This window comes from Sturnus vulgaris, chromosome 3 (assembly GCF_052056855.1).
Source record: "Sturnus vulgaris isolate bStuVul1 chromosome 3, bStuVul1.hap1, whole genome shotgun sequence".
In the NCBI taxonomy this organism is placed as follows: Eukaryota; Metazoa; Chordata; class Aves; order Passeriformes; family Sturnidae; genus Sturnus; species Sturnus vulgaris.
In genome coordinates this window covers 92,169,001-92,181,330 of record NC_142245.1, presented here as the reverse complement: position 1 = coordinate 92,181,330, position 12,330 = coordinate 92,169,001, and the positions used below count along the sequence as shown (strand labels likewise).

Sequence of the window (12,330 nt, the reverse complement as noted above, 5' to 3'; positions counted from 1 at the left end):
CTGTTTGTTCAGCTTTGAGGGTTTTTTGAAGTTCAGCCAACATTTGACTACCCAAAAGAGCTCAGGGTCTTCTCAAAGAGATGTGAAAAATTGGAGCATTCACAGTTTGCTCCCTTCTTCAACTCATCAGTCATGAGAGAGAGTAAAACCAGTCCTGGCATCAGTCCTCAGTGTCGTCAAGTCTTTTCCATCCCTAAGTCCTTCCATTTGCTTCCTCTCCTTTAAGCAGCTTTCAGTTTATAAAACATCATTTCCTCTAATCCTGTGGCAGCTTAATTTCTTAAATAGCCTTCAGTGTGGAACCCAGTCAGAGGCTTTATGAAAATTCAAAAATATCATGTCCAGTGAATCCCCTTTATCCGCCTGGTCCTTGACACTGTTGTAGAAATCCAGCAAGTTGATGGGACAGGATTTCCCTTTACAGAATCCACACCAAATCTTTTTCAGCAGACTGATTATCTGTGTTCTTAGTGATTTTATTACATACCTGTTATCTTAGCCAGTGATGTAAAAGTCTGGTCTGTATTTCCCAGCATTATCTCTAAAGTTCTCATTTGTAGAAGGGAAACTCCCCATTTTATGGCACAATGGCTGTTTGTGATGATAGGTTGCACATCTTTGTTTTTAAATTCCTAATTTGAGAGCTTCTGGATGAATACTGTCTGGTCTTGGTGACTTCCTGACATCTGACTTGTTTATTTATATTTAGTCTAATATTTTCTGTCTGTTTACTTACTGATCTAGTTCCTTTGAATGATCTGGTACAAAGAATGGGTGTAGGAATCAAGTATTTTCAACAAGAAAGAATGAAGCAAGCAGATATATGAGCTTCTCTTGCAAGGGCTTACACTTGAACATAAGTGCTGCTCTTTACACTTTTGTCATCCAGCAATCCTACCAGCAGCTTATCAAGCTTACTGCTTTTAATATACTGAAAGAAGTTAAAATATAGCACCCTTTCCATTTTTCAAGTTAATTTTTAGTCCTTTTAAGTTTATGTTTACATTTGGCATGAGCAGTTCTATGGCTTTTCCTTACTTGGACAAGCTTTCCATTCCTCAAAGAGGATAAGAAGGTATCGTGGTAGCCTCTCTGATTTTCCCATTAAAGTCATACAGATGTTTTTCAGACCCATGCAGACTTTTCCTTTTGCAGTGTTATACATGTTTTATGCAAGCTTCTATTACAAGGTTTTTTTTCTGAGATTTGGTATTTTGTGAGTTTTTTAATAGGTTGCCTTCTTTTGGACTGTATATTTTAGGATATTTTGACACTTTGCCTTCCCTCCTATTGTGTACTTCCTTTAATTCATGGAATCATTGAAATTGGAAAAGACTTCCAAGACCATGAAGTCCAACCTTTAACCAAACACCACCCACGCCCACTAAACCTTATCACAAAGTGCCACATCTGCCTATTTTTTTAATACTTCCAGGGATTACAACTTCACCACTTCCCTGGAGAAGCCTGTTCCAATGCATCACCATTCTTTGAGTGAAGAAAGCTTTCCTAGTATCCATCCAGCCTAAACTTCCTGTGGTGCAACTTGAGGCCATTTCCCTTGTCCTGTCACTAGCTGCCTGGGAGAATTCTGCATTTGTATGCTGAATTCTTTCTCTACAACACTGAAATTAATTGTGTTGTGGTTGCAGAGCAAGACCACACCAGCAGCAGCATCTTTTCTTGTGGGTTTTCTTACTTACTAGTTCTTCCAGGAAATAATTTTTCCCGTGCTGATATTTTTATCCAGTTGGTTGTGTCATCTTGGTTTGGGTTTATTTGGAATATTTTTCCCCTTCTCCTCCTGCTGAAGTATCAATGCAGTTCAATAAAGATAGCTGGAATCTCACACTCCTGCCATCAGTCCTGAACTTGCAGGTCTCAGTCTGGCTTCACAGTTTCTGTTCACTATTATTAAGCTTACTTGGAAGTAATTTAATTATTTATCTTATATATATATTCTAGTAGAGCCTGGATTTTCCATCCACAAGGACTTTATTGTGCTTTTTTCTCCTTATTATATAAAGCTATTATACTTTATATAAGTTTTCATGCACAGTACCCTACCCTCACTTGTACATTCTCTTCTGTCATTCCTGGTAGTCTGGTAACTCTGCAAGCCCACCAGGATACCTTCATTACAGGAAGGAGTGATCTCTAGGTACAAGTAATTCTTGTAATGTCTTCATATTTAGGCTTCTCATGTTGGTACAGAGGCACTTCTAAATCTTGCCCTCACAATGAATTTTAGCTATATCCACCTCATGTTACATCCATCTGAACAGGTTACTTTTTCTGACTTTCAGTCTTGCCCAGTTGCCAGTTGAAACAGTCTCTAATTTTTCAGTTTTCGTGGCCAGCACGCTGGCCTCATAATGATCCAGGGGCATCCCATTTCTCACTTCAAAACATTCCCCATCTCTTGGGGATGGAGAATCGTCCTTAGACTGTGCCCCTTGTGCATGTGTGGGGTCACTGATCTCTGTGTGCATGTAAGTCCTTGCACAAGGGGTTGGCAATATTCCTGAGAGCTCTATTCCTCAAGTGCAGGCTTGTTTCCTGGAGCTTCAGTCTGGGCTGCATAGCATCCCCTCCACGCTTCCCTACATCCACAGTGCTCACAGGTACTGGTGCTGCTCCTCCACTGCTGCCCAGGGCAATTCCTGTGATCAACCTCCACTGGCCTGGGATGTTTGCTTTCCTGTCTAGTGCTGCTTTGCTCTACTGCTGCTTTATTTTGTTAGAGCAAGTCATGAAATAGTTTCCTGTCAGCTCAGCTTGAGATGATGGAAAGCATGAAGCTGAGAAACAACACAGCACTTAAATTTGTTTGTTTTGCTGTTTGATTGTTAATTTGGTGTACAAAGTAAATGGAAGTGGAGAGAGAGGACTTCTTTCTTTGAAGAGGAGATAGTTTACAAACCACTTTGGTAGCTGAACACTGATAATGCAAGTTTAAGAAGTGGAGAAATAATCTACAGTTCAGAGGAATGTCTCTGCTGTCATGGTTTTGCCTGTAAAACCATACAAACCACAACACACAATGTTCTCTTACTGAACAGACATATTTTTACACATTTGAAATGCTAGTTATTTAGAATAAATACACATTATTCAAATTTCATTTTCCTGTGATATCACTATTAATTTATCACAAACATTACTGAAATCTGTTAAAACAGGGGAGATTTAAGGACTCTTTAAGTGGACACAACTAAGTCAGGCCTCAGTTTGTCCATTCTTAATTTTGAAGCGCTTTGGCAACAATTATATTGCAGTAGAAGAGCCAGTGTAGGACGTTGAAATCTGAGCTACTTTATTGCTGTCATATTTAAAGTGCATATAAAAATAGACTTCATTAGTAATTGAAAACTGGAATATCTGTTTAAGTGTAACACCTCTGTCACAGCTTTCTTAAGGGACAAGGCAAATAATTTGGAGTGGTGGAATGAATTTACGTAGCTCAGAAGGGGAAGGTGGTTTGGGGCCAGTTGTTTGTCCCTTCTCAGTTACAGATATATTGGTGTTTTGGAGCTTCTCTCCTCCCTCAGTTTCCCTGGTAATGGTGGTCATTCCAAAGAGAATTAATTGGCTTTTGAAGGTGAGGAGTTGAGAACTTGCAGAATTTTGCAGGACCCCCAAATACTGGTTTGCAATTAAAAATTCCGTGGATTCAGTTCCTTCCCTGGAGGCTGTTGCACCTCATTTATTAATCCCAGGGCTGCAGTGATTCCCACTCTGAGGCCTTGTGTTAGTGTAAATCTTGTCCCACCAAAGGAAGGATACAGTGTCACAGCTCAAGAACAAAAAATGCTCAATCCACTTTATTATTTTCGATTCCTTCCTTCTGCTGTGCTTGGTCACTAGAAGCATTATAAACACTCTGTGTTTGTATCTGCTATTCAGTCAGATAGAAAGTTTTATTAGGAAATTATCTCCCACACGAAAGTCAGTCCATTTGGCTCCCACACAAGTTGCTAGTGTTCATTTAACCCAAATGGTACAAGGTTCTTGACTAATGCTGTCCCCAACATGATGTTTACTTGTAATGCGTGATTTGCATTTCTGTTTTGTCTCTTGAAGGGAAGTTCAGGCTTGCTTGTTCCTGCTGTTAATTATTACAAATTCTGGCAAGTTTAGGAATCTGAAAAGCCTGTCAGATGTTGGCCTTAAGGGCTAGTGTCCCTGAAGTTGGATGTAATTTGCGCATAATAAATTGCTTCAATAAGATTTTGTTTCTTAGCTTAATTACATAAGTCTTTTGGGAGTTAAGCTAATGTGAAATTAAGGGTCATGGGACCACCACAAACCTTTGGAGGTTATGGTGATAAAATCCAGCTGTTTCTTCTCACATTCAACCTCCAATCTGTTGTCCTTATCCAATGGTGTTCTTATGTGATTGCTGTGACACTGTAGATTGGGGGGAAGAAAAGTTGGGTTAATTGCATTAAACACTGACATGAACTGGATAATTAAATACTAGTCAGATTACCTGACTTGGTTTGACTGCATTACAGTTTCATCTGCAGATACTTTGAATACCCAGGCTTTGGATAAAAGGACTTTGAATCGATGTGTGGGAATCATGACCTTCCCCAGTTAGCACCTGAAGTAGCAGATCACATAGCCCAGAGTGAGGCTGAACTCAGTCAAACTCAAAAGAGAGGGTGAGGTTATTGGGGAAAGCACTGGGATTCACAAAGGTGGGGGAAATAATGACAAAGTTTAGGGAATAAACATATGGGGTTTCAATTTAGAGTGTTTGAAGAAGACCAGAGTGGGAAGTGGTAAGAATCAGAATGCATTGGAACTTGGGCCTAAAGTGGAAAGCCAGCAGCAGTACTCAGGTATTTGAGGAGGGGATTTTGTTGTCTTAATCAGAATTGTAGAATTGCTACACTTCAGCTTTGGCGGGGAAAGGTGTTTCTTTTGAAATAATTATGTTTTGAGTTTTGATTGGTTTATAGTTTTCCTTAATAATTTATAATTTATAACTAAGTATAAGTAATATCAGTAAAGACTTGTTTGTTCCTATGCAGAACAGTTCATGTGCTGTGAAGCAAAAGAAATATACACTATATAATGCACAGAGTACTTTAAGTATCTTTTAAATCTGGATCTTCTGCTCTAGCTGAATATGCATATCATAGGTGCTTTTTATAGGACTCTAGTACAGAAAAAGACCAGATGATCTGGCTTCCAGGCATTTGTTTTCTGGATGCAGTTTTATATATTGTTAGAGTGTTCCACTTAATAGGTAATGCCACTCAAAAGAGGATTTGTACATCATGAACATTATAAGCATTTAAGACATGGATAATACATCTGTCATTTTAAGATATTAATACTACGATTTTAGGTGCTCATATAGTCAATGACCTTCAGACAGTGGCCTGAATAGTATCCTTAGAGAAACAGCCCTGCAAAGTCCTTTGTTCACATTGAAGCAAGAGAAAAAAAAATATTTTAGATAACACTGATTTCTTAGTGGTTAGTAAAAGCATTGCACATAAACCTGAAGAAAATGTCTACATGTACCATCATTCTGGACTCCGAGTCCTTAACTTGCCATCTTATATGCTTAACTGCCGTCCAATAGCTGTAGCTAGGAGAAGATTCTACCAGAAACCTCTTGGCAACAGCTGTGTTTGCTGCTCCCTGGCCAGGAGAAGGACTCATGCCTGGATGGAGCCTTCATCCAGCTCTCCAGCTGATGGTGTGGGGCCATGTTGTTCCCTTTACGCTGTGCTTCAGCAAAGGGCTCTGTGCACAATATCCAGACAGAGCTACACACAGCACCTTTCAGATTTCTGCATCCAAGCGCCTCAAGACCTTAGGGATCTCTTTATCTCTTCTCCTTCCCTCCCCCTCTGCAAGCACACACACATTTGCGTGAACAGGCTTTTAAAATTCCTTAAGGCAATTTCTAGTATGTGATAAGGACTGTTTTTACAGCGAAGTCCTTACAAATCAATAATCCTGTAAAGATGAAAAACAAATAGGGGGATATCTGCTTTGGCAGACAACAATAAAGATGTACATGCTGTAACAATTTATTTGCACATTCATTCCTCCAGATACCCCTTACAGTTACAGGTCAAAGTCCTCTGTGCATCTGTAGCACTGTCCAAAAAATGTCAACAACCTAAAGGGACCACCCAGTCTGTGTACATTTGTTGCCTGTATGTATTGTAGGAAGGCACTTTTCAAAACAGGGTAACTATCTAAATTTCTGAGGACTTCTATCCTCACATCATTCAAATCTCTGTCCAGGGGTACTGTGGTTACTGCAGTACGCCTTGCTACTGACAAATGCAAATAGTTACCAATCACACTGCACAAGATTTCACATTTACAACATGCAGTATGTTACAGTCATCATGCCTAGTATTTTTACCATTTGTTAGTTGTAAGAAATCCCACAAGGCCATTTAAGTAAAGGAGTTTTGTTTGTCCTTAATGCTTGCTTGGTAAGTTTGTCTAGGGACAAATTGAGGAAACTGGGGAGGGAAGGGGGCAGGGGGGAGGCAGTTTGCAGTTTGTCTCAAGCTCTGTGAGATAGAAGAAAAGTGAAGGGATACAAAACGGAAAGTAGCATTTTGTTCTGAGTCTTCTGCCCTGTTACACTCTTTAATTATACATTATTGCTTTAACTGAAACATACTTTCTCCTGGAGATGCTTTGGGAAATCGCTGTCCCAATTTTGTTATCCAGCAGCAAACAAAATTTAAGTTTTAAAAAGAACGACCAAAGAGGATAACTTTAAACAAAATTGCAGGATGGGTAACTTTATGACATCAAAGTTACTGCATCCGACACTATTGAATGAGTAGATTGCTGCTAAAGTAGAGGGTAATGTTTTCAAGCACAGCCTTTTACAGTTAGCAAGGTGCATTTTAGGACAGTTCTTCCATGTTTTACATGATAATGGTCCACTGTTTCAAATGTGCAGGTCAGATGGTTTCTAAGTTCAGTGAAGTGCTCAGGATCCAAACATAAGGAGGGAAGGTTTTTGAGCGCTGAAGTTAGGCTTCCAAGGCACTTACAGTCCAGATTTTTTGTGTATCCATAACTCAGTGTTTTTTGTAACTCAGTCCTGTTGTTTTGCACTCTTCTTAGAGTTTCTTTGTAAGGAATGCCCAAGAGTTCATATTTTCATTGACCGAATTGAACTGAAGGACATTCCAGAAGAGCAGATGTATATGAGAAGATGGCTTCATGAACGTTTTGAAGTAAAGGATAAGTGAGTAGAAATATGTAGAACTTTTTGTTTTAAGAGTCTGTCTTATTTCTTTTCTGTTAACAAATATACCCATGATTTTTGTTACCAGCAGTGCCAGCTGTAGGACTCTGAAGAGAGGTGATGTTGGTACTCCCATTAATATAATATAATATAATATAATATAATATAATATAATATAATATAATATAATATAATATAATATAATATAATATAATATAATATAATATAATATAATATAATATAATATAATATAATATAATATAATATAATATAATATCTTGTGGTTAAGTCTTTTGCTCAGGAGGTTGGGATTCCTTGGGTTTTGACCTTCTTTAGATTGAAGAAGTGTGAGTCTGTGTTCCAGGCAAGGCTCATATTTATCTGAATACTCTCCATTCATCTTCTAGTAGTTAAGTCCTGTGCAGGAATGTAAGATGCCTGTGGTAGGCAAGCAAGAAAAAGCAGTGTGATTCTGCCCTTGTAATCAGTGTTAAGTTGGTGTGATAGAGGGGTAGGTCTTGATCTAATCTCTTCTGCCAAAATTGTTTACAAATCTTTCATCCAGACAGCGACTGGATAAAAACGGAGTTAACCCAAAATTCCTACCTTCACTGGGGAAACAAGGTGAAATAGAAGTTTCATTTGTCCATTTTTGAATTGTGGCTGAAGCAAAGTGCCTGGCTTCCTCCAGCATCTCCAGATAAAGTCACTAGTCAGTATATGCAGAAGAGCCTGGGAGACCTTGTTCTCCAGAAGGACTTTGTGCCTAAATGTAGGATTTAAGTATTATTTGAGAGATTATGGTTTAATTTGCCAGATCTGAAGTCCTGCTTAAGGGAGCTGAATCTGTTTACTTTCCAAATCCTTGAATACTTTGAGTGAAACAGAAATTTCCCTGGTTCTTCAGTTCTGTTCTGCTTTAATGTTGTTCTGCCAGTCTCACACTCCATAGAAGTAAAAAATGTATTCATTTCTCCTGAGAACTTTGAATTCATATAGAAGTTAACATGACTATCTGTAATCATGGCACTGTTCCTAAAGTGTCTTAGACATTTAGGATCGCTAAAAAGTTTTTCTTTACTTTTGAAAGATAGAAAGTCTCAATTTAACTTAAATATATAATGATCTGATACATAAAATAAAAGGCTGTCCAGTGTCTGTCTCTAGTTACCTAGAGATGAACAAAACTGAATCATCCATGTGTCATTGTAAGCTCCCATTCACTGGAATATCTTTCCTGGGACCAAAGTAGTTTGTCAGGCAAATTTAGATACAGTTAAAACAAAACCTCAGAATTTTCAGACCCATTTACTACTTTTTTTTAAAACTTGGAGTAAAAAAGTTACTACTAAGCCAATGATGTAGCATCTTACTCTTGCATGTTTAGCTTCCAATATATTCAATTCTTCTTCCTCCTCCTCCTTTAGTGCTCAGTGTAGTTTTGTCCTACAATATTGTCCAGTGCTCTGGGCTTTTCTCCTAAATGCTGAATGAAAACAATTCTTGTCAACTTTTATATTCACTGTTGCAGTTGGTCCACAAGGAAAATATGGCCTTAATGCTTACAAGGGTTCAGGTTGAGTATTTTGATGTGCATCATATTTGTAAGGTGTTTGAACTTGTTATACAGGAGCTATTATGTATTATGAGATAATTTGTAAAAGTGTTTGGTTAGAAGCAGTGACTGGATGAAAGTAATAGTGCTTTAAATGACTTAAACTACTGTCTGACTTTGACCATCTCCTTTTTCTCTGCTTATAGGTTACTAATAGAATTTTATGATGCAAAAGATTCGAAAAGAAGAAATAAGTTCCCTGGGAAAAGTGTTCATTCCAAACTAAGCCTCAAGAAAACTTTGCCATCTTTGCTGTTTTTAGGTGGCCTGACTGCTAGTATGCTTCTGACAGATACTGGAAGGAAACTTTATGTAAAAACTTGGATATATGGAACTTTAATTGGCTGCCTCTGGGTTAGCATTAAACCATAAGCAGATGTTAGTCTCCAATCAGTGAAATGTGCAGTCTTTTCTTGCACATTGCACCAAATTTTTTCCTGACTTTATAGAAAAAATGTGTAAATAAAGCCTTATTGATCGAATATTGGAAATAATAGATTTTGTGACTTAAGCCTCTGTGTGGTTGGTCTGGGGGAAATAAATGTAGATTTTCAAATTTGCTACTGATTTTTGCTGGAATAATGACTGAGATAAACTGAGTCATATGATAAATTGCTTTCCCCATGAACTAACGTCTATCTCTTTCTGCAGATTTGAAGAAGTATGAGTTATGCATAAGGGTGTCTTATGTGGACCTGTGAATGTATTTACAGAGATTAATTTAGGGTATATATTTATTCTTCTGATATTCATGTTGAATTTTTGTTACTCTTTGGTGCATTACAACAGCTTCAGTTGCATCTATCCCAGCTGTATCGCAACTAAAATCAAAACCTTTCTTTTTCTTTTTTAAATGTTGCTCTTCAGTTTTCACTAAATACTGTGTTCTTTAAAAGGGACTGTGTAAGCTGGCAAATCATGAGATGTTACCAGAAGCAGAATAAAATATTCCTGAGAACATTGTTCATGGGGAAGAAGCTCTCTTTATCTAGTGCATGATTTTTGATTATACTGCAATATTAGGTGATTATTTTACATATGCAAAACATTAAATTGTACCGAGCAAACAGCTTATTTTGCGCACCTCATATTTGTGCATAAAAGGAATGTGTGCAGTGTAAGGAAATGTGAAGTTTTTGTTTCTGGCCAGAACCCTTGTAGCCTCCCTTGTGTCTGCATCACTCCTCGCACCACGAGTGTTCAGCTGAGCTCAGTCTCTCCCATGAGTATGTGCCATAAGCAGAAGTTTCCTGTTACCTCACAATTTTCTGGAAGCAAACCTTGTTGTTTGGGAAGTACACAGAATCACTGTAACTTCAGGAGCAGTATCGAGGAACCTTCAGGTGTTCCTGCTAAATCTGGAGCATGTGCCTTTCCCACTAACCTGATTTAGCCTGGTGTTTCATAGGCTGACAGTCATCTCTGTGCTGTAGTATCCCACTAGATTCTGAGTCATTCTAGGCCATGCAGACTGCACTGAGGTCGAAGTTATGGGGTTGATGTATATGATTTGCACAGTAGATAACAGTCAATGAAATGCATATCCTATCAGTAGTTCACCTGCTTGAAAATATACTTTAAAAAGCAAAATCAACAAGCCCTGTGAAAGTCTGTGATTCCCAAGGCTGGTATATTTGTTGGGGAAAGCCATTTCCTGATCCAAGGGAACAGTCTATATGTACAGGAATGGGGTAGGAAAGAAGATGTATTTATCTTCTTCCATTAGGGTATTGGACTCCTGTATCAAAATTCAAAAAATAGAGAATATTTTTATATCACACTTGCAAGCTTTAAATGTGCATCTCTTTCTAGCTTCAGTACAATTTGTCTTGCTTTAGAGTCAGTCCATTGTGAGTTAAACATCTCTTAAAATTATATCTCAGTTTTTCAGATTCCACCCTTGCCAGTTAATTTAAGGTTTTACCGTGTGGGGTTGTTTTTGTTTGTTTTTTTTTAACAGAGTGTTACACAGGAATTACAGTTCCACCTTAAAATCATTCAATACAACTTTCAGTTTGCAGTTCTGTGTCCTTTCATAATGGATTTTGTCACTGGAGTTATTTATATCAGTGATTGATTCAGGATATGTCGATGAACCATTTTAAAAACAATGACTGGGAACAATGTTGAAAAACAGTATTGTTATGAGGCTGTGAAACAAAAAAAAAAAAAAAAGCCATTTTATGTAACGGCCAAATGTGCTTACATGTAGTTCTTCCTATTCTCAGCTGACTGTTACCAGTGGGTATAATCAGAAGGCAACGTTCCTATGTTAGTGTGAGTTTTTTCAGTCATGGAATGAAATGTTACTCTGACATGACTAAATTTCTTTGTAACAGCTAAGAATAACGTTTAATTATACATCAAAAATAAATGCAAACTGCTTAATTCATTTATAGGAAAATAACTGCTATTTTGGAAAGTCTAATTACATGAAATATTGGATCTCTCTTGCTGTTTAAGTACCAGAAATATAATTGACACAGTGCAGCAAACAAACAGGATGTTTATTTTGAACCTTATTCTCTATGTTAATCTTTTTTTTCCCTTACCATTAATTTATAAAGTTTTGAAACTGTAATTTGCGGATGTATTTGGCATTGGGAGTATCACATGCTATTTCTAAATATGCACTGATATTAACTTGAAATATTTCTTCATTAAAATAAGAAGAGCCAATGCTCATTCAACTTTTCTGTCCTGTCTGCTTGTTCAATTTTTTCTGCCCTTTCATGTTTGTAATTTGGAACTGTTTAAACAAAGGCTACAAGTGTGGTTTTAAGTCCCCAATGGAAGGACTTGTGTGAGAAGCAGTCAACTGAAAGAAAACAACTTTGTATTTTTTTTCCCATGCAGCCAGAAGTGTGTTGTAATTGATCTGTGCTTTTTCCAATGCAACATACCACTAGGTCAGTCGAATTGCTATAGCTTTTCACCCTTGAGCATCTGCACCATTTGCTGCTTGTTAATAATGTTCATTAGTGTGTAGGACCATGCTTCTGTCCAGGAATTGGCCTTAGTGGCAATAGGCCTTGGCCTGACAACACTGGCAGAATATGGACAGACCCAGGGGCAGGGTAGAGGTACTGCAAACAAATATCTGAACCATATCTTGATAGCAATGCCACCAAAGTTGTAGTGATGTGTGATTTTTTTAGTATTTTAGCATGCAGAGAATGTATATACTTAATTCAAGGGAGAGAGAGGTAGCTACTTTGTGTTTGGATAATGAAGAGGACCACAGGCAGGTTTGGGATTTTTGGCTTAGTGTTAAAAGTGAAAAAAGATACTTTTCCCATCACCGCCTCCAAATTAAAAAGCACTTAATGACAGAAATTTCAACTATGCAATAGAAAACCAGCTAACAGGTTCAAGGTCTTGGCACCTGCTTTATAAATGCTTTTCTGTTCTAAATATGGAAACCAGAGTTTGGTCCTAACCTGCAATTCTACATCACTTTTTAGCAGAGTGG

The 12,330-nt window shown here is 37.8% G+C and overlaps 1 protein-coding gene across 1 annotated transcript in view; it reads left to right on the top strand.

Moving 5' to 3' along the window:
• AGPAT5 (1-acylglycerol-3-phosphate O-acyltransferase 5) overlaps nucleotides 1–11,554 on the top strand; it is a 55,308-nt gene extending 43,754 nt beyond the window's left edge. Inside the window, exons 7-8 of the mRNA XM_014869520.2 lie at nucleotides 7,120–7,243; nucleotides 9,005–11,554. Coding sequence (XP_014725006.1) covers nucleotides 7,120–7,243; nucleotides 9,005–9,230 — 350 coding nt within the window. The 3' untranslated portion in view covers nucleotides 9,231–11,554. The remainder of the gene's footprint in view (nucleotides 1–7,119; nucleotides 7,244–9,004) is intronic.
• The last annotated feature ends 776 nt before the right edge of the window (nucleotides 11,555–12,330 follow it).